At 37.9% G+C, this 23622-nt stretch overlaps 1 protein-coding gene across 2 annotated transcripts in view; it reads right to left on the reverse strand.

Moving 5' to 3' along the window:
* Nucleotides 1-1165: 1165 nt before the first annotated feature.
* gas2b (growth arrest-specific 2b) overlaps nucleotides 1166-23622 on the reverse strand; it is a 40149-nt gene continuing 17692 nt past the window's right edge. For both annotated transcript variants that reach the window (XM_017703525.2, XM_017703524.2), the window contains exons 5-8: nucleotides 18887-18950; nucleotides 18398-18806; nucleotides 17583-17690; nucleotides 1166-2808 (exon numbers count right to left, since the gene is read on the reverse strand). In XM_017703525.2, the coding sequence (XP_017559014.1) occupies nucleotides 2599-2808; nucleotides 17583-17690; nucleotides 18398-18806; nucleotides 18887-18950 (791 nt within the window). In that variant the 3' untranslated portion in view covers nucleotides 1166-2598. The remainder of the gene's footprint in view (nucleotides 2809-17582; nucleotides 17691-18397; nucleotides 18807-18886; nucleotides 18951-23622) is intronic.

Here is a 23622-nt window from a genome sequence, read left to right on the forward strand (position 1 = left end):
TGTCTACTGCTATTTCATGAAAATATCCATGATGACAGCACTGTAGCGAGCTCAAAGTTCAGATTTTAGGACTGGTATTAGCATACTAAAACACTCACGCTCTATAAAGATTTAGAATATCTATAAAGAAGTTTTTACATTTTCTCTTGAAAGGTGTAAAAATATGAGCAACAAAAACACTTGTTCGCTAGTGTTATAGCTTCTGAGTTAGCTAATGTTACATATCACTTTGCATAATTCGACAAATAGTGATTACCATATTAATCCTATTAAAATATGATTCCAGTTTACATTTTGGTGCACTTAGTAAGCAAAGTGTGCTAGTGATGTTAAACCTAAAAGAGTAACACATTTTTAAATAACACTGCTAATACTAAAGGCATGTCCAACTATAGTCACACACAGCTTGAGCTCAAGCATAAAGTACTCAAAACTTGAAAAAACTTGAAAAAAACTGAATTGATCATTTGGAAGAGCCTTCATTGTTTTTGTAAGATCCATGATGTCTTTAAATGAATGCGTTTTCTGCTTTCTCCCATTATTCATATTAGCCTACATTGGAGGAAGAATTCCTTTCATTTCAGGTGTACAGCGCTGGAGTTCGTCTCGGGTGACGCATGCATGTACATCAGCAGTTAGTGTAAGGGACACTTGATCGATCAGTAAGCCACTTAGTCAGTCAGTGACTCAGTGAGAGACAGCAAGTCATGTAGGCTGGCCCACTGGGCAGTCTGGCAAATATCCCTTTATCTGAGGAAAACAACATTTATACATTTATATTGTGTTAATGACATAATTAACTCAAGATCTTGAACGAATTAAATTAACTGATTATCACAGGGCAGGTAGGGAGCAGTAGGGAGCATGTTTCTGTTTTAAAGGAAACGTGTGGCATATAATACATCAAATTTTAGCATGACATATAACCCAAAAGCAGAAACACAGGAAAATTAGGTAAACAAGGTCATTAGCCATCAATTTTAGATGCAATGACTGCATCATTAATACAATAAATATATCCAAAGGGTCAAAACTTTGAAGACACATGATAAACACGAAAAGAGAGAAGCACGTATGTAATTGCAGAAAGAGAAAGCAGCTCCTGGGGGAATTGGAGACATTTGTACAATAGCCATCCTTTGTTTTGGCAATCAAAGTAGCACCATTTTAATTTTGTATGAACCATTTTTATTGGTTAATTTGATAAAGCAGGTCAAGAACACAGCAATCATTGTCGCGCATGACTTTATGACAGTGAATTTATTTCAATGTATTGAGAGACTTGTGTCCTTTTTTTTATTATTTTTATTTTAAAGAAATAAATTGTAATTAAAATTTACATTGCTGTGTGTGTATGTTCATTTATAACAATTGAAAAAAAAACTTTGGCTTTGATGCTCACAATATTCATGTTTAAAAAGTAGGACATTGCTTGTGAAAATATTGACTCACCATAATCATATATACTCTGTATAGTACAGACAAAAAGGGAAAAAGAATAAAGGAAGAACAATACAGTTTTAAAGGGCTCATATCACCAAAAAATATACTTTTTTAGCCGAGTTTGATGTATAAAAACACTGTTACAGTTTCAGAAACATACCATTCACTCACCAGTTCATACAGTCCATGTAAGGAATCTAAGCCTCAAAAACAGCCCATTTTGAATTCATGTCACAAAAAACACTTTACATATATTCGCTTATTTAGCCTATAGCAGTTTATCTCCACCCATTCACACTGAAGGTATAATGTGCGATTCACTGCCTGAAATGCTTGAGTGAGGTATAAAATGGGGCAGCCAGTCAGAACTGGGCTGATTTACATATATCTTAAAGGCACAGTAACAAAAACAACCTGTTTAATTCTAGGGGATGAAGAAAGCTTGCAAGATGGTGACGTAAAAATTAATTACGGTTTTGGCACATAAACCTATACATCATCACACTAGTGAACCTCAGGGTAAAATGTAACGCAAGAAAAATGTAACGTATGGGCTTCTTAATATGCTAAAGCTGCAAAGATGTGTAGTCAGAACACACTGCATAGCTTATCTCCAGGCGCCACCTCGTGGATGATAATGGAAATTTCACTCATGCTCCAAATATGACAGGTTTAATGTCTAATGTTTAAAATATACATTTACCCCCATACAAAAATTCACATATTTAGTACAAAATATTAATTAGAATTACATCACATATCAGTGTGCATGAGTAAACAAACACAACATCAGAAATGCAAATGATCATTCTCTAGAGAGCCCGCCCTTATGTTTTTCACTGCTAGTTTAGATGTAAAGGAAAATAAATGTTAAAAATATAATAATAATAAAAAAAAGCTCTCTAAAAATAAAAAGTCATTATACCTTATACCATTATACCTTGTTGGGATGTATTTTTGTATTATTTCTTTTTACACTTTCTTTCAAAAAAATAAAGCTGTAACCAGAAGCCATTTAATATTAAATTGTAGCTGCTCTAGTCCTTGTCCATTCTTTTCTTGACTCAACACAGTGATACACAAGAGATATCAGTAAAACATGGCTGGTCATTGATCACAATGTTGGTCAAATCTTGCACAAATTAAGTCAGGGAGTTATTTTCTGAGGCGGGAGTGTGTGCCTACAACCAGGTAGCTGTCCCGTGAAGACTCTTTGGTGCTGGGGGACCTGCTGGTGGGCTTGCAGGGTTTGAGTCCTGGCCAAGTGAGCTGAGCTGTCCTGCATGGGTCATGCTTTAGCAGGTACATTCCAAATGTTTCCCATCCACCGCCGACACGCACCATAACGTGTTTATCATTCAGCATCTGCAGCAGAGAAAGATGAAAGTATATAAATGGTATGTGCCTAGGAAGATGCAGTAAGAATAAAAGGAATAATTGAGGTGAACAATCAAAGTTACTGAAGTTTTTTGAGTTTAAATGACTATAAATGACTATTTAAAGCCAAAAAATGTATAATGCCAAAGTGATCATTTACAATGTCAGAGGTTTTCTTCTTTGGTTTAGCTCTGGTCTGGAGCTACAGGGCTAATGTAAGTAACAAGAGTAGTAAAGTAAGTAATAAAAACTTATAAGCCTCAATTACCATCATGCACTTCATACCTACATACTTGCCTCAGACTTTGATGAATAATTTCAAAGAGGGTTGCTCTGATACTAAATGACATTTAAGAAAATGGATGGAATTGGAAAGCTAAAACAGTAGTAGTGGCTATCTTGTAGCCTGTACTGTAGGTAACAGTATGCCATACAGTATCAGAAGCGTCTGTCCTTACTTAACAACCAAACACTGTTTGAAGTAAGTGTAGTCGTGTGCAAAAGTTTAGGGACACCTGTTTAATTTACATGTTGATTTTCTAAGTAAAAATAAGTACACATCCTCTACAGAGAACACACGTTTTAACACACAACACTTGTTTATTCGCTCAATTTAACATGTTGGAAAAAAATCTATGTGTAGCTGGTGCAGTTACAGCTCATTTTTATATATGTTAATTGTTTTTCAATGTGTTAAAATAAGCAAATAAATTGTACACTAAAATTTGCAGGAAAAGCCATATTTAAGTTCCAAAATATGTAAATTAACCAGAGGTGTTCCATATGACTATGTGGTGAATTAGACATGCAGGTTGCATAATGTTAATTTGTGGCTCTAAGGGTCCATTATTTTTAGGCAGGGGTTGTACATAAGATTTAATACATACCTGATTTTTGTATAGACTTAATCAAGTCTAATTTCTGGACTGCATTTTTGAAAATAAACAAACAAATAAATAAGTACTTGGGGGCTCCTTAGTGACCTGGTGGCCCTAAGCCACTGCTTATGGCTAGAAACAGCCTTTTTTAGGTGCATTAGTCTCTTCAAGTGTCAAACAATTGACACCAGACTAATTGACTATATTTTGGGTGAAGGGAAAATCTACAACTCTAAAATAGCCATTTTATTTACTTTAAAAATGACCAAAAATTAGTTTTTATATCTAATGCTGATAATGGTAAAATAATAATGAGGTAACATTAAACCCTTCAGCTGTTAGGTTCCTATCACCATCACTGTGAACAATTCTGACTTTGTAAGTTTCTCTAGAACAGAGCATTTTACACCAAACCACCCTGAATTACTTTGTTTACATCTTAACGATCACATTATGCGGGAATTGTGAAAAATCAGTTGAATTCTCTTTTAAGAATCTATTAGTTTTAAGAGATTTCCTGGCTCAGGAGCATGGGATACCTGGGTTATCTTCTGAGTTACAAGGATAAACAACTTCATTTAAAACCACGGCACGTTTCCATATCCATTTATACTTTATATGTGCAGTACCCTGAGCAAATGTTGTGTCTGCTTTGTCTTCAAAACCTCGTGCTTTACAAAATGATCCATTTGGTGTTTAGTGAAGAATGATCCCCCTCTGGCAAAGCCCCTTTCTGGGTCCCCCCCAAGCCCTCTTCCCCCCTTCCCCCTCCCTTTCTACTTCCCTGATTAAATATTGAAAGCCTCCTTCTCATTGTGCTGCCATGAAAGGCGAATGAGAACGATCTTAGAAAGAGAGAGAGGGTGCGTGTGCATGTGTGTGTGTGTGTGTGTGTGTGTGTGCGCGTGTGTATTTGGGGATGGCGGGGGGTGGGGGGGTCACTGTCAAAATCTCATTAAGTCTAATGAAACACTGCCTCGTGGCACCAGCTGAGCACCAGCTTAAGACTAATCCACCACACACACACAGAAGAAAGCATACAAGTGATATAGCAGGGAGAGCAGGGCACAGCATACTGCAGGGTAAAATGTAACATTAATATTTTGTGTAGTTAAACAGGTTCAAGTATAACATGCTAGTGGTCATCTTCGCTGATTCCCATAGCAACGTTATCTGTGAATTTCAACATTAACTGAACAGATTTTTCTTGACATTCACCCTAAAGACTTTTGTACTTTGAAAGTAAATTTTCAACATCTTTTCACATTTTAGAGGTTGGTATAGTGTACTGCATAACACCTCTGCCTTCTACGCCCTAGACTGGCATTCAATCCCTGCCTGTGTAAGCACCCTGCACTATACTAATAAAAGTCCTTGGGCAAGATTCCTAATACCTTCACCTACCTATGTTAAAATGGTCAAATTGTAAGTCGCTCGGTTTCCTCCGGGTTCTCCGGTTTCCTTTCACAGTCCAAAGAAGAGCAGTCAGGCTGATTGGACATGCTAAATTGCCCCTAGGTATGAAAGTGCCTGTCTGTCTGCCCTGCGATGCAGTGGTGACCTGTCCAAGGTGTATCCTGCTTTTCGCCCAATAACAGCTGGGATAGGCTCCAGCACCCACGAGACCCAGAAGGAGAAGCGGCTTAGGTGATGTGTGTGTGTGTGTGTGTGAGTGTGTGTGTGTGTGTGTGTGTGTGTAAGTCGCTCTGGATAAGAGCGTCTGCCAAATGCCGTAAATGTAAATGTTTCTTGATTACAGAATTAACACGTACATTGCTTTATTCCTACATCTACAGCACTGACCAAAAGCATGTAAATAACTCACAGTGAGAGCTAGCTAGAGAACAAGGCTACAATATAGTACTAAGTTTGCTATGTTCTAACTTTATAATGTATAGACTGGGAAAATTCCACTTTCACAGCCTCCATATCACTTTTTGTTCAAATGGCTAAAGCTTACCGTGTTATGTTAGCCTACAGGCTACTGTTATTGTAGTCTACTATTGACAGTCTGGACCATATGATATTTTATCTTTTATATTATAACTCAGTCAGTAAAGCCAGCATTCCTGTTTTGCAAAGGAAAACATTTCATGCATGGAAGGCTGCAGCACAATCGCTGCCTTGCAAATGTTCTGAAGTCAGAGCACATCAAGAGTTTGTGTCATGAAGTGTGTTCAACAGAGTTCTTGAAAAACTTCCAGCTTCACTAAACCTAACACATGGAACCTAGCACATTGTTAAGGTGGTTAACATCTTTCTCTGTTAAACAAGCTTTAGATACTCAAGCTACGCTTAATTCTTGCAAGCCTGCACAGAAAAACATGTGGAACACAATCATGTGGAACAAAAGAAATTTTCAATAAAAGAAAAAGATATAAAAATATGTAGAGAGTAAAGCATTGATAGTGGTAAACAATGCTCTCTCCACTGCCTCCACATTTGTGCTTATTGGAGCAATAGCTGCTTTATATTCTTAACCTTTTTCTGCATTTCTGGCCTGGTGGTAGGAAAATCGACTCAGACATTTTCCATTATTACATCACATACCATCATCATCCAAAGAAAAGTTTTACTTTTCTTCACCTTATGAAAAGAGCAGGTGCAATTTTCAGATTGGATGTCATCATAAATAGACTAATAGAAATGCTCCAAAATGGCTTGGAATAAAATGTCTTTGTATTAATTTACACTGAAAGCAAATAATGTATTTGCCCTCTCCTGTCAATTTATTATTTTGAAGATACCAGTTTTTCTTTGGACAGCAAAAATATATTATTAATATAATCACATAAATTAAATGTTTTCCTCCTTAACTCTGTTAGCATGTTAACTAGGATACTGTTGTGACCCCCTGTGTTGAGCTGCTTGTAAGCAATGAAGGACGAAAGGGGAGGGGTGAGAACTCCCTGCTGTGAATACAATACAGTTCACATCTCTCCACAAAACAGTCCACAAGTGCCACAAAAAAAAGAAAATAGCATAGCTCTACAAAGGCACCTCTCAAATATAATAATAATAGAATCATTTGATAAAGTGATAATATTTATGTAGTATGATTGGCTCCTCTGCTAAAAATGATTATAATCTTCAAGTGACTGATAGAACAAAAATCAGAAAGAAAAAGGTGACCAGAGTTGCCATCTTTCTCAGTCCCTGACTGGTCAGAAACTCATCCCTGATTAGTCCAGGAGCTGTTTACCATCCAAAATGCTGAACTTAACCTGCCCTGAGTTAGATCATGTGACCCTGTTCAGGGTTAGATTGAACTAAGCTTAAAGAGAGGTGGCTAAGCAAAATAACCTGCTTTGCGAGACAGATGTCTGGACTGATATTAGACTGCACATAAAAAGAAAACAGATTATGAGACGCATACTTTCCTTTAGTGCATCTTAAAACCACACACAGTTTTTTCTGACATTTAAATCATCCCTTGATAGACATCATGATAGATGCAAATTGTGATTCCTGTTACTGTTCAACTGGCTCAAGCCTACATGAGAAAAAAATGGCCCATGTGATAAATGTTTTTCTGTGGCTAGACACACCAATACATGTGCACACACACTCACTGAAAACAAGCATACAGTGCACTAATACAAACTGAGCCTGAAGTGATAAATGTGTTCGTATTCTTCAACACACGTGCACACAGACACACACACACACACACACACACACACACACACACACACACACACACACACGCACACACACGCTCTGGCTCCTTTTATCAAATTTACACCTAGGATGCACAAGCCTTCAACACCCTCTAGCATAGTGCGAGTCTAGTACTGCCATGGCAACAGCAACAGCAGCTGAACAAAAAGGAGGGAGACAGATTAAAAAAAACGGAAGGGAAAAAAAGATTGAAAGAGAGAAGCACAAGAGGTTATGCCTCTAGAGATACCGGTCTCCCCCAGAGGCATTCAAACCCACTGCTATCAGCCATAACCCCCTCATTAGAGAGCTGTTCCACTGCTGGTATTACAAGCAGATTTATAGGGGAGTGCCCCCTCCCTCTTCAAGCCCCAGTGACCTGCCACGCATCCTAATAGATGCATTCACACACGCCCACACGCCCACCGCACGTGCCACGTCTGGTATTTCCAATCAGTCAGGGTGTCTCAGCTGTTTCCAACCTGATTAAAATGTCGGGGCCTGTCAGGCTGCTCAAGTTTGGCATGGAATAAATAGATAAAATAAATGAATAAATGAGAGACAAGCAGGGGTGTATATATATATATATATATATACACAGTACTGTGCAAAAGTCATTTCAAAACACATTTTCTTTTTTTCTTTTTTTTTTGATCAATAATTTATTTATTTTCATTATTTTCCACCTATAAGCAATAACATACATTACAGTATAAAATCAAGAATGGGGGTGATTGTGTTTCAAAACACATTTTCAAAATCTATTTATTTGTGTAGTATGTGCTTATTTGCTGGTAAGTGTTAATATTTGAATAAACAAAATGTATAGAATATTAAGTAATAATGATTATATATATATATATATATATATATATATATATATATATATATATATATATATATATATATATATATATATGTAGTGATTTTATGGATGTTAGTGTGTTTGTTTAACCATTTTCAAACCTCTCCTCGAGGAAGCCCAGTATTATATGTAGTTAAAAAGCAACTCCTGGTTTGACCAATCAGTGCTTCAGTAAATTGTGCTCATGATGTAATTGATGATTGATTTTTCAAGGAAAAATATGGACCCAAGAAATTCTTGTTACTTTTTATTGTTTTTCTGTTTATTTGAATTATGAATATGACTTTATTGTAATGTATATTGTGATAAACTCACTGCTGAGGTAAATTGCTAAAACATTTGCTTAGATGCCTAAAACTTTCGCACAGTACTGTATATATATATATATATTGTTTTGACAAAATTTCTATATAATTCAATTGTTGAGATGTAAACAAAGGATTTAGATTGTTTTGATGTCAAATGATGCATTGTAGGGAAATTTACCATTTCAGCCATTTTAGATTACTTTACAGTACCAGTGATAGATAGGACCCAGGAAACACAATAATCTGTAATGTATGACTGTTCAAAATGACCTGAAGTGAACCTACATGTCTTCTTTGCTTTTGTTTGTAATGTTGCTTAAATAGTGATAAATCTGAAAAGGTTCTATTTGGATACTCTGTTTCCATAACTTGTACCTCTAAGCTGTGCATGTCTTTTAAAATATGTTTCAGACCTTGTTTCTGACTTAGGCAACAGGCACGCCTGTTCATAACCATATTGCTTGAAAACTTTCTGAAAGGTAGCTTTTAGATGCAATAAATGCTTCTGGTTCCTATCACTGCTGTTCAGACTCTGAACAACAGAGCACTCCGTAACAAACTGCTCTGAATGACGTTGTTTAAATCTTATGATTGAATTATGCAGAAAATTTGAGTAATCTGTGGAATCCCCCTTAATGAAAACAGCCTTTTCTGGTTCTTGAGAAGAGATATTTTTCATTTTACAAAGCGATTAGACTGCCTAGACTGCAATTATCAAACTTTACCATGAAAATGCAATGAACGCCATTCTGAAATCAACATATTTACAGTGACTTTGTGTTGTTTGTGGGTGTACAGGCAAGGGAATTTGATGTTCAAATCTAAATGACAAGAAAAATAGATTGTAAGCATTGTGGATGATTACATAACAACACTAATCTGAAACAGAAAAGCTTTGTTCCATTTTTTTCTTTCCCAAGTGGTTGGCATCACATTTCATCCCTCATGGGGCAGGCATGGGCTGGAGGTTAGGGAACTGGCCCTGTGACTGGAAGGTTGCTGGTTTGATCCCCAGTGCGAAAGTCTATGATTGAGGTGTCCTTGAGCAAGACACCTAACCCTCAATAGCTCCCCGGGTGCCGTGGATAGGGCTGCCCACTGCCCCCTAGTGTGTTTGTGTGTGTGTTAGTGTGTGTGTGTGTTTATTCATTAGTGTGTATGCGGTGTTTCACTTCATGGATGGGTTAAATACGGAGGTGGAATTTCCCCGTTTGTGGGAAAGTATGACTTATAAGTCGAGCCCAACATGTGTTGTATATGTTGGTATGCTGTTCATCTATCAGGCCCATGCTGGGTGACCAGCTAAACCAGCACTAGATAAGCAATAAATCAGCTTGGACCAGCATGGAATGCATGTTGGTCTGTGCTGTTTTTTTTTCAGTAGGGTACATATTTAAATGGTAATAATGCCTCTAAATAATTATTTACCTTTCAGCATTTTCTACTCTGTGCAGTAATCTGATTGTGTCTTCTGTCTCCTCGAGCAGACAATTGCCATAATAATTTACATTTGTTTGAATAATTGAACAGTTTCTATTTATTTTCCTTCCAGTCTTCTCCCCAGGAGGACAATAGAGCAGAGGGTGCTGGCAGCAGGCCTAGCTATGTGTGCTTTCACAAAAGCCTTTTTACTGCCTTCACAAGTTTGCCACAACACTTCTCCACTCACAGGATGTCTCTCCACCCCTCCTGTTCCACACTCACTCTCCACCAGGCGTCTCCTCTATCTCCACTGGGAACTGATTCCACTTTATTTTCTTCCATTCTACTTGGCGCCAACACATATTAAATACTGTAGTTCTAATCTCATCCACTAGATGCCACTATGCAGTCACTTCTCCCAAAGATGCACAATATTTGGTTGAAAAGAAGTCCCTCAGGATCTAGTACCGCATTCAGTCTGGTAGAGATGTTTTTATACAGAAGACAGGCTGTTCCCTCTCCATTCCTAGTTTTGTGTTACACATCATTTGCAGGTCTGGTGTGAGCAGAGCTAGAGAGGTGTGAATGAGGAAAGTGCCTGTAACTAAAGAGCTGGTGGCAAGAGAAGAGGTACGAAGAGGTACCATAGGCTTATTGCAACATGCATGTACTGTCATAAATTCTGCTTTTTGGGTAAAATGATATATCAGTGATAACAACCAATTTCATAGCTGATACTGAAGTAATGCTGATATCACCGTATTAATGGCAATATGAAACTCACTTTTGTTCAACCAGTCTGACGTGCAAAGCTCTGTCATGAAAGGCCTATGTCACTTCACTCCACATCCCAATGTCAACATATACAACACATGTTGGGCTCGACTTATAAGTGATACTTTCCCACTAACGGGGAAATTCCACCTCTGTATTTAACCCATCCATGAAGTGAAACACCGCATACACACTAGTGAATAAACACACACACACACACTAACACACACACAAACACACTAGGGGGCAGTGGCCAGAAAGGTAGAAAATACCAATTCAAAGAATCTGGACCAAAGAATCTAGACCAAAACAAAAATCACAATGCACTAGTTTGTCTGACTAGGGCAGCGTTCATAAGGCTTCATGACACCTACATATACAATTCATGAATTGATGTAGGCTTTCAAACATTTAGAAACGTTAAGGTTGCATTTGCCAATCTTGATGTCAAGATGACATTAGAGCTATATCAAATAACACTAACGTATGTCTGACATTGGGATGTGGAGTGAAGTGACATAGGCCTTTCATGACCGAGTTTTGCACGTCAGACTGGTTGAACAAAAGTGAGGTTCATATTGCCATTAATACGGTGATATCAGCATTACGTCAGCATCAGCTATGAAATTGGTTGTTATCACTGATATATCATTTTACCCAAAAAGCAGAATTTATGACAGTACATGCGTGTTGCAATAAGCCTATGGATTTTTATGAGGATGCAGGTTTGTCAGTTGTTATGAATGGCTTATGTAGGAGTCATGTGGTCTTATGAACACTTCCTTACAGTGCAGTGTTACCTCTTTCTCATGCTGAGGCTGCTCATTATTTTTTATTTCAATCAAGTGCAATTTTAAATATAAAGGTTCTTAAATGATCGAAAAACCTTTAATTGGTTTATAACAGGGGTGCCCAAACTTTTTGTCTCTGGTGCCGAAGTAGTTTGTGGTGAAATGAAGGCTAAAAGACAAAACAATACAAAAATGAAGAGGACAGGCCTGATCCTTGTTTCTATGCTCATTGTCCATTTTATCAGCTCCACTTACTACATAGGTGCACTTTGTAGTTCTACAATTACAGACTTTAGCCCATCTGTTGTTCTCTGTATACATTGTTAGCCCCCTTTTACCCTGTTCTTCAGTGGTCAGGACAAAAACTATAAATACTAAAGATATTATTTGGGTGGTGGGTCACTCTCAGCACTGCAGTAACACTGATGTGGTGGTGGTGTGTTAGTGTGTGTTGCGCTGGTCTGAGTGGATCAGACACAGCAGTGCTGCTGGAGTTTTCAACACCTCAGTGTCACTGCTGGACTGAGAATAGTCCACCAACCAAAATATCCAGCCAACAGTGTCCTTTGGGCAGTATCCTGTGACCACTGAAGAAGGACTAGAGGATGACCAGCTCAAACTGTGCATCAGCAGATGAGCTATCATCTCTGACTTTACATCTATAAGGTGGACTGACAAGGTAGGAGTTTCTAATAGAGTGGACAATGAGTGGACACAGTGTTTAAAAACTTCAGCACTGCTGTGTCTGATCCACTCATACCATCACAACACACACTAACACACCACCAGTGTCACTGCAGTGCTGAAAATGATCCACCACCCAAATAGTACCTGCTCTGTGAGGGTCCATGGGGGCCCTGAGCACTGAAGAACAGGGTAAAAGGGGGCTAACAAAGTATGGGAGAAACAGATGGACTACAGTCTGTAATTGTAGAACTACAAAGTGCACCTATATAGTAAGGGGAGCAGATGAAATGGACAATGAGAAACAAGGAGGTGGTCATAATGTTATGCCTGATCAGTGTATCTTGCTGAAACGTTTAAATTGGAGCCGTTTTATTTCAAAAGTTGACAACGCTTTGCACAAATTTGTGCTGTCTCAGTGGGTGGTCAGTTTTTTGGTGGTCAGTTCAAACATCCTTATTGGCCAACATTTGACCTGTGGGCCAAACATTGGGCAGCCCTGGTTTAGAACCTTTACATTATGTGGAGTTTCTTTAAACTTTTTTTTTAACATGTCTTGTTTATAAAACTGCTTAGTTCAAGAATTTAATGTGTACAAACTGCATTGGGGAATCACTCCAAATGACCCTTTTGACACCTCTTTTGTAAGAGTGCCAGATAGTTTATCATTTTTGAGATTGTGGCCTTCACAATACTGATATTGCAGAAATCTGCAAAATGCAAATGAGCCCCTAAACAAGCACTAAATGTTTTATTGTGTGTTGGTAGGATTTTAATCAATCACAGATGTTCTTTGGCATGTTTGGGTGCACCACAGTCTCATTTACCTGGGTCATTTTAGTCAAAATAATGCCAGCCAACTTAACTGCAGAATTGTATTCTCTATCTGGCAGCCCTATGGTCCAGTGTGGACAGTGTTGTAGTGAATGTGAATAAAGAGATGCACAGATGACTTGAAAAGAATCCTGGAGATAATATCTCCAATGTAGGGACCTCTTAACCACTCTCGTCTTCGTGTGGGACATTTGACAAGAGCTAAAGAAATCTGTTCACTGAGAGAGATGTTCAGTTCACACATCAGATGCTTGAGATAGCTTTCAGGGATCAGTCATCTGTAGCCAGTGATCTTGATTATCTGATTCACATGAATGAGATGGATCTATCCAACCTAAATGATTCTGTCATCACCTTACACTGGCTACAGATTCAGTAATGAGACATTTCCTCAATGGCAATCAACTGATTTAACCACGGCTTTATCTCTCTTCTCCATGGAACACAGCCATTGTAGTGATCTAATACATGTTTTCCTTTTCAAATCAGGACTTTATTCAATCCATAAAAGCAAATAAAACCCATATCCCACACATTGCTATTCAGGCAAGTACAGGATGAGAGATGGCCTTAAAAGCTTTGTGTTAAAACCTAGTGTATAAGTGCAATGATAAGCCTGCCTCCCTCTCTCTCTCTCTCTCTCTCTCTCTCTCTCTCTCTCACTTTCTCTTTCTGGCTCTCTCTCTCCCCATCTTTCTCTTTCACTCTTGCTTGCTCCTGCTTACTCTCCATTTTTTCCTCTCTTTCTCTCTCTCTTTCTCCCTCTGTACAGCTCTTGCTAATTGGGTTTATGATAGAAAAACATTGCTTAATTCTTTTCCTCCACAGCAGACCACGCAGAAGCCCTGGAGAAGCCATGTGATTGAAAAATGACAGCAAGAGAAAGGAAGGGAGCGGGCCCTCTGGTAGCACAGCCGTCGCTCTTTAACAAGCTTTCCAGAGTAATCACGGTGCTAATGACTTCACCACTGAAATCAATAAATTCAGCCCCCCCTTCTTTTTACAGCCTGGCACTAACCTATAAAGGTTCTCCCAAATCATGCATAGGACATGATCCTCCCTGTAGACTAGGGTGTCATTATTAGCAGTTTAGGGTATTTAAGTGTTACAGAGCTACTTTCTACAATGATCAGCCATGGCTTCCAAATGTACTTGTAGCAGAGAGGTAGGAAAATCTATGCAGAAACATCCAGGAAAAAGTCAAAACCTCACATCTCCACTATGGTTACTTTTCAGGACAATGAGAATACTCTTAACTCTTAGTATAACTACATGTACCAAGATTTTAGAGTGACTCTGGAACATTATCTTGGCCCATTCATCTTGAATCAGTCACACAATGTAAGAGGCAGCTGGCATTTTCAAATGATGCCAAAAAAGTTGAGAACAAAGGAAAAAGTCTAATTTAAAAGTTTGATATGACAGTCCTGATGTGCAATGTAGGTTTATCAACCCCTGAAACTGAAAGCTTATTGTTCAGTTCATATGATGTCTTGGGATTTATAATTCAATAACTACAATAAATGATTCAGTAAATACTATGAAACTAGTATGTAAAAGTGTGGGGCCCAGAACTAATGTAATGTAATGAAACGTGTTCATTGACAGGAGCTTATAAACGGTAAACAAAGAAAAAGAGTTAGTAAAGCCCTAAAGGCCTTTCCATGATACAGTGGTGGACGTAATAAAGGTAATTACCCAGCGTTTCTTGCAGGGAGTGGATAGGACATGTATAAAAAATGAAAATTAAATGCTCCACCCACTACACACAAATTGCTTTCAATCAAAATCAAACAACTGATATTTTGACAAGCACTGACAAAGAAACCTTCAAATCCTTCATACAGTACTGTGCAAAAAACAGATACCACTGTTCATGTATTTATTTTCCAGAAGGGTTCCTAAATGGAATTTCTAACATGTTTCCCTGCAGATGAATAACCGAAAGAAAAAATGGAAAGAATGGAAGCTCTAATAAAGGCAATGGGTAGACATACTAAATCTGTAACGCGGAGCGAGGAGGCGGACGCATATGCTGAGGTAAGTCACTTTTATTGAGGGCATATCCAGGGTTGTGGTCATGACAGTCCAGGTTCAAATGGCCAATACGAAGAGATCGCGAGACAGACATGACTAACAGAGCACAGGCTAAACAGAGAACTAATAGTGAAAGTACAACTCAAACAAGCATACATCAAACAAACAAAACATCCAGCAAACAATTCAAACAGCACATCAAACATCAAACAAACATCCCAAACAAAGACCTGCAACTACACAGGGGAAAACACAAGGCTTAAATACAAGAGGGTAAAGGAGGGACAGCTGGAAAACAGGTGGGAACAATCAGGGGCGGAGTCACTAAACTAGGGGGCTGGGCTAAAAAACAAAACAAAGAAAACATGTGAACTATAAAAAGGTATACAAAAAGCACATGGGGGAGTGGGAGGAGCCAAGCATGGCAAAATCCAAAAACAGTAATATTCTGGTCAGTTATTTAAACTTCAGGTTAATTTTCTGTGAAGTTTTCAGATCCTTTCAGGAAAAACAAAAATTAGAACAGGAGTCAGTAAAGCCCTAAAGGCCTTTCTTTTGTACAGTGGTGGAGATAATAAAGCTAACTACCCAGCATTTCTCCCAGGTGCCTTGCAGGGAGCAGATAGGACTGTGGAGTCAGGTTTAACAAAATGAAAATAAAATGACCCACCCACTACACAGGAATTGTTTTGCAAATCAAAAACACACACATTTTGTAAGCTGCATATCTTTCCTTTAATGGCTGTTTTGACTAGAAATTGAATATGCAAGGGGTGACTTTTGCACAGTACCGTATAAAGGCATATTTAATGGTACATGCATTAGCATCTACGCTCACGAATGCATTGAGAATAGAATGAACAAGTGTTTGCTTCAAATGCACTTGGAATGCCAGTGATGCAGGGTTGCTGAGCAGCAGGCCTTATGGATTTAAGTATTCCACAGGAATCTCTCAGCTATCCTCAGTACAGCAGGGCTAAAAGAACGGTCGTCTAATTTGAATATGCTCTAAATTCTCGTCCTACATGCCAGATGGATGAAAAACACACTACTTATTTGTCATGCCTATCCTCTTTAGCAGCTATCAAGACATGTTTTTCATGTTTTTAGATGGTTAAGAAATGTAATAGCTGACCTGGGAGCCAGGTGTGCTTTACATCCAAGACAGAAAGGAGTGTACTGGTGTTAACTTGTTTGTGGAGCTGGACAGCTTAATTAGTTAATTAATTACTGTTATCGCTCCAGAGATAGTGAAAGTCAAACAAGCGGCTTCCGATAAGTGTAACTGAGCATGTAATGGTTTCGAGCAGGTCACCAATTAGCCAAAGTGACAATACTTTGAAGTGCTTTTCCATCCCCATTACTGCTTTGAACTGGCTTTAGCTTTGATGAGGGAGGAGAAAGAAAGCACGTTTTGATGGTCAGATTACTTAATTTTCCTTGGCACTGAGTTCTGCTTATTTTAAATCGTATCCTCTTTGCTTGCCACCTTAGCACAAATATTGTTTTTTTCAGTTATATCTTCATATAAATTTGTTCACCATTTGGCCACAGTGAACGAGCTTGTTAACGGACTCATCGTCTGATCTTATCCATTTGCCCGTCAGAATCTTTTTTTCTTTCCCTCTTCCATTCAGAAGGTGCAAACCTTTTCTTTGTGTTGCCAAGCAACCCAGGCTCCCATGAGTCTTTGCCTTTCAATGAGTTCCACACACTTACAGAGTCCAAACTAACAATGCATAAGGAGCCTAAGCAGGACACAGTAACATGTCAATGGCAGGAATGCTCACTATATAATCATCAATGGAGAGGATCAGTTCTAATCAGGAAAAAGATTAAGCCTAATTATTTACTGAAACTACGTTTTAATTGGGACTCGTCATCAGCTTTAAATATGCTGTGATATAAACAAGTATAAATAATAATTAACACAGTTGGTTAATGTCATATTTTCCCTGGACAAGCCACATCCATTTACTTGTCTACAGCATCTTGTTATTCTAGATCTGACCCCTTGTTATTCTACTTACCTGTGTTTAGTTTGTAACCCCATTTAGTAATTGTTAATCCATGTGTTTAGATTTATGTAGACATATGTACACAATATGTCATAAGAGTTGTCATGACAGATTACAGTATCATATTGCCATTACCATTTTGACATATGTGATAACATGTGAGTTCATTAAGCTAACAACAGGACACAGCAATAATTAGCATGTGACATAGGCTGTCATGACATTAAGCATTTATGTGATGCCATTATTGCAATTCTAGTAGTAGTAACATGACACATATCACCGAAAAGAATCTGACAGCTTATGACAGCATATAACGTCTGCCATGACATACTAAGGGCTTGGTTATGTCAATGTTATGTAGCAAAGTTCAAGTAAAGTGTTACTGAACCTCGCAAAAACATCCAGCCTCCTTGCTGGCTCTGCTGTTATAGTTGAGTTTACATGTCAATACTGAAACACAAAGAGGAGAAAGAAAGTAAAACACTTACCCTGACATATAGTACTTTATCCCCCACACGGTAGCGGCCTTTAGGCTGTTTCTCAATGCAGAACCTCACTGGACATCTGCATGGTGGGTCTTCTGAAATCTGCTTAACCTAAAGCAATGGGTACATAGTGTTTAGCTGTGCACCTTTCATCAAATTCTCAAATGTAGAACAGAAAAAGACATAATTTATGTAGTATAATCAGTCTTCTTATGAAGTTTAATGACTTTTTCTAAATTTGCATAGGTACATAATGAATTATGGTACATAATGAATACATAATTAATTACTTATACATTAAATACCAAAATGTGGCAAAAAATAATTGTTCTTTCCACAAGATGGAAAAAAGACATGCACAGAACTTTTCATAAATTTCAAATCATAACAAAGCATACTGTCTTTTGCTTATAAACAAAATGTGGCATTGATTGAAAGTGTCCATTTGCAGCTTCACCTCACCGCATCCTATTCCTTTTAGTGGTAAGCTTGGCCACATCATGTGGTGCACGATGGTTTGCAGTGTGGTGAAATCTGCTTTGCTGCTCAGCGAAAAAGTTCAACGTGTTTAACTTTATATGAGTGAATGAATGTAGTTGCTGCATTGCACTTAGCCGATCAAGGTAGAACTAAGGTAGCTAGTTTGCTAGTAAGACTGAGCGAGCTAACTTTCTAGCTTGTGTGGATGACTGACACATTTTGAAAATGATCATTTCTATAACAGTTCTACTCCACCCCCACTCTCCACATTAAGAGACCTTCATCATCATCAAATAACTCAAAACTAACATGCAGCACCATTTCTGCTTTTCACTCACAGCGTCATCCAGCAGGCAGTCTGCGCTTCTTTTCCCATTGGACTTGCTGAGGCGGCGTTTGGAGGGTGTGAACGCTTTGACAGGTGAGGGGGGAGTGGGTGAGGTAGGCTCAGGTTCAGGTTCCAGCTGAGTGACAGGTTCAGGGATTTGGGAGGGAGGAGGGGAGGGGCTCCGGGCTGGAGCAGGACATGGGGCTGGAGAGGCAGGTGGAGTGGAGGGAGAGATGGAGGTAGGGATAGGAGAAGGTGAAGAAGGTGGAGGTGATGATGGAGCAGGAGGGAAGAAAAGAGGAGGAGAGGAGGGAGATGGTAACGGTGAGGCAAAGAACATGGATGGAGAGAGAGATCCATCTTCTTCCTTCTCAAGCTCTCTCTCCAGTTTGACGAGTGCTGGCGCATCGATTCCGTATCTGTGAGAAATGTGTAATCAGTTTGTGGAGCATCACTATTAAATACCGTAAAAAAGTCTCTTTAAAGGCTGATCTCTTACTTTGAGGCAATTCTCCCAAGCTGCATGAGACACAAGCATACATTGCGTGGATGCCTGTGAAGAACTGACAAAACATGCAAACATTGATCAGTGAGCAACAATTTGACTTGAAAGTGCATGCGATTGGAACAAAGAAGTGCCACTCGACTTGTAATGAAGTTTACAGAGTTTCCTTTCTAAAGATCAATATTTATGAACCTGATGGAACATTATTTAGTTTTCTTTTTTTTCTTTTGTTGTTCAGTGAAATTCCAGCACATTTTAATTAGCATTTTTAGTCAAACACTCAGCCAAATTCATATTAATGTAAAATGGAACTATACACAGCCTTTGGGCCAGGACTGGTACTACCTATCGGTCATAACACCACACACTACCTCATCGTACACCACCAAAATATAAATAAATAAATAAATAAATAAATAAACAAATGATCTGTTATATATACTATAAACATAAATCATGTCTGTAATTTCTAAAATAATATACTGTGTTCAAGCCGGTATGATACTTGAAATGTTTACGGTTTAATCCTGTATTGAATTTTCTATATTCTCAATTCAATAGTACCAGCAGATTATACTTCATCAAAGCCTTTATTGTACTGCTATGTAATATCATTGTAATAACATTGTTATAACACACCAAAACATAGAATAATAAGCTTTAATGTAAAATTAGGCAACAAATGCATTTTCTGAAGTAGCAAAGGACTATTGTCTCCACTCCAATTTAATTTATCATGAAAAACATTCTTGAAAGTTATATAATGTAATTGTAATGTGTTTAGCCATGAAGCCACTCATATATGTTAAGATTTTGAACAACACTACAACATGACTGATACTCTATATAGGTTACTATAATAGCTACACACACTTATTTAAATGACTAAATTCAATCTCAGTACACAGAAGTCTACAAAAAGCACATTGCACACAAAAAATGATGGACCAAGTTACATTTCTTAATGCACTGACAATGAGCAGGCTTAAGAAGTACCAATCAATCGCAGGTCGAGATGCCCAAGGTGATAAGACATGAAATATCCAAATTAAGAAGAAAAGCATCTACTGTCTTTCAAGATCTGCCCATTTCCCTGAGGCACTAGGCACATATCTTTAGAAAAACATGGGCAAGCTGAGGACTGCCGACTATTTTGCGTCTCTAATCATCCACAGTCTTCCAAGTGCTTGTGCAGATTAAAAGATACGTTTTCCTCCACCTCATTTCTGAGGCTTTGCAACCCACGTACAAAACAAACATGGAAATGTTTGTTTGGATAAGGTTGTTGTGCAAGCAAAAGATGATTCCCATATAAGTTAACCCATGTTTGCTCTGAACTGTGTTGAAACTTGTCTTAAATCCATCACTTAGAACATTAAAACTGAAGTGTTTTGTTTTTAGTTTGTATTCCATTGGCGTGTGATTTCTGGTGAAATGAGGTTTTAACACAGGCAGGACTTCTTAAGAAACTAAACCAAGTGTACTATGTTATGATTAATGATGGCTCATAAATAAGTAGGTAGTCATTTGCAAAGGAGGTCTTCAAAGTAAACAAATATGAGGGCATACCATTAAATGAAAACAGTGGCTGACAAGAAATATTCACCTAATTTATGACCTTGACCCAGAAAGACCAGACAAACATCTAAATCAGGACAACAGCTGCACACGTGTGGATCAGTGGAAAGATCTACACTCTTAAAGATAAAGGTGCTGAAAAGGTTTCTTGGAAGAGGTTCTGAAAAAGAATCATATTTGATCCTCGCACATCCAATGGATGTTTTTAAAAAACATTTTCTCTTAAGGAGATGTGAGAAAGTTTTTTAAAACTTAAAGAACGGACATGAAATGAAAAAGAAGTACACAGGCCCTTTAGTACCAATACCAAAACACTATTTGTGCCCATTTATGATATTTGCATTGTTTTATCTACCAAAATCAGTCATAATAACTTTTGCATCACTGTTTTCCAACCTGTTCTTGTCCCTTTTTTGTTATTACACCTTTAAGACCAATATATTCTGCCTCATTTAAAAAGCAGCCTATGCTGAAACACTCCTGTAGGCTGAACAGGTGGATATAAATGACTTGATCTCCCTGACATCATGTCTAAGCCAAGAACCCAAGTGTGGGTGAAAATAAGAACATATTGACTTGCGCTGTAAAGTGTTAGAATGTATCTCAAGCTTTCATTGTTATTAATTTGTCAAAAATGTGTTGCATTAACATCCATTCATAGTGAAATCATCAAAAGTTAGCTTTTCAGAGATATGAGGTTTCATCACAACAGCGACGGTATAGAGCATGTACACATATTACATACATAAAAGTTTGCACCTCCCTTGTCAAACTTCTTGTTTTGTTAGTTTTTTTTTAAATAAAAATAAGATCATATTCTAAACACAGTGTTACTGTTTAATATTTTATTTAACATATTAGGAGAAAATAAGACATAAAGTGTGGCCTGTGCAAAATGTTAGATTTTATGTTTTGTTTTTTCCAATATGTTAAACATATTTGAGTTGTTTTTATTCAGAAAATTAACTAAACAAAGAACCAATGTTTTTATATATGACTGTAAAGCTAAAATAAGACCTATGAGTCTATTTATAGCCAATTACAGAAAAGAGGACTTTGGACTATTCAAATAAAAACTAAATAACTGCTCTACTTTGCTTCTGGATCTCCATTTCTTTGTGTTCATCCTTCTTTGGTTACACATGAATTGAGGAACTTCAATATCAAATCTTTGCTTCTCCTCTTCCAGTGTCTACTCATTTCTTTTGTCTGATCAAAAGCATTTTCTTTTCCTGTTGACCTAGCAGCACTGTCCTCCTTTTCCTTTGTTTTCTGTCTTTCTCTCTATTTTTCATCACACAAATGCAGTGACAGCAGGGGCCAAGGGGGTCAGGCCGAGTGTTACAGATACTGCACTGCCATTCAGCTCTGCTCCCTGTGGAGTTCAGAGAGAGAGAGAGAGAGAGAGAGAGAGAGAGAGAGAGAGAGAGAGAGAGAGAGAGAGAGAGAGAGAGAGAGAGAGAGAGAGAGTTCTCTCTGTCTGCAGGGCAAATGCCCTGGAGTTTATACCAATAAAACAAGTGAAACTATTGAGGTTAATATATTATTTAAATGGTATTTAATTAAAAAGAAGGACAGAAACAGAGAAATAGAGAAAGAGAGAAAAAGGAATATAAGATCATGCTGATGAGTGATAATGGAAAATTTATGCAATGTCTGTCTTCACCACAAATGATGACCCAAGTTATGCTTGGAATCTGAAGTTTGTTTCCTTAGTTTTGCAATGGAGCTACAAGGCTAATGTAGATACATGTAGGCAATGAAAGCTTATAATCCACCAACTAGCACCGCACAAACTACATGACTACTTGCTTCAGACTTGTTTTTGTGGTTTCTGACATTCTACACACACACACACACACACACACACACACACACACACACACACACACATTTGTCTTGCTATACATATCAGGACGTCCATAGGTTTCTACTGATGTTTGTGTTATTGTAGATAAATAATACTACACCTAACCCTAGACCTAACCCTAACCTTAACTTCCGTATCCAAAAGGCAATTTTTCAGCTCTTTTAGTTTTAAAAAAACAACTGTGGAGAAAACAACCCATAATGTTAGTGTGTGTGTGTGTGTGTGTGTGTGTGTGTGTGTGTGTGTGTGTGTGTGTGTGTGTGTGTGTGTGTGTGTGTGTGTGTGTGTGTGAGTGTGTGTTCTTGCAGTGCTATACTTGTGAGGACCCTATTTGCTCACTATGATAGGACTATATAAAATTTTTGCTCAAGTCCTCACTTGAGCATAAATTTAAATTAGTCCTAGTGACTACATTATGCAAGCCGTTTATTCTTCTGTGTCACAGGGTGTGCTGGAGCCTATCCCAGCGGTCATTTGTTGGATGGCATTCTAACAAATCTATAAACATATACAGTACTGTGCAAAAGCCAGCTACTACCTTTAGTCTATCCAGTTTCCTGCTTAAAAGGCCATTAAAACTATATTAATTTGTCAGCAGAAAACATATATAACATAGCACAGAAACCTCAATTACAAAAAATTATGTCATATTTTTCAACATTTAGCTTTATTTTAAATTTTCATTTTAGGGAGATTTGCTTTCAACTTTTCAAAGATATTCTTCCACACATCCAGAGTTCAGTCTTAGACATTGATTGCATTTTCTGCTTCTAACAATCCAAGTATTCCTAAACACATTCAATAATGTTGAGGTCTTGACTTTGGGGTGGTCAGTCCATTGTTCTGAAAACACCAACATCTTCTTTGTTTGATCCTCAAACTTTTTTTTGTCTTTTTCCTTTTCTCTTTACAGTTACACATCCTTTCACACCCACAGCTCTGAGTTGTGGAAGAAGGATGGGTGTCTGTGGATTTTTTTCAGGTCAGAAGCAAAAAGTGGAGCTTGATTTTCTGTGTATTGTTTATCTCATGGTGTTGGTTTTTTATTATCTACCAGGTCTTGTACATTTGTTAGGAACTCATTTTCTCCGTTTTTTTTTTTCTTTATCATTTTTGATAGTTTCTGCTTTTTCACTTATTTTCCTTTGACTTTCCCCTTCTTTATGCAAACGTATTATCTTATGTATAATCTTATCAAAAATATCTCCTGAAGATGAATAACTTGTATTTACTAGCCATCATGAGGGTGGTCTCAGACTTCTTCATAGTGCTGTAGTTTTAC

This window comes from Pygocentrus nattereri, chromosome 25, assembly GCF_015220715.1.
Source record: "Pygocentrus nattereri isolate fPygNat1 chromosome 25, fPygNat1.pri, whole genome shotgun sequence".
In the NCBI taxonomy this organism is placed as follows: Eukaryota; Metazoa; Chordata; class Actinopteri; order Characiformes; family Serrasalmidae; genus Pygocentrus; species Pygocentrus nattereri.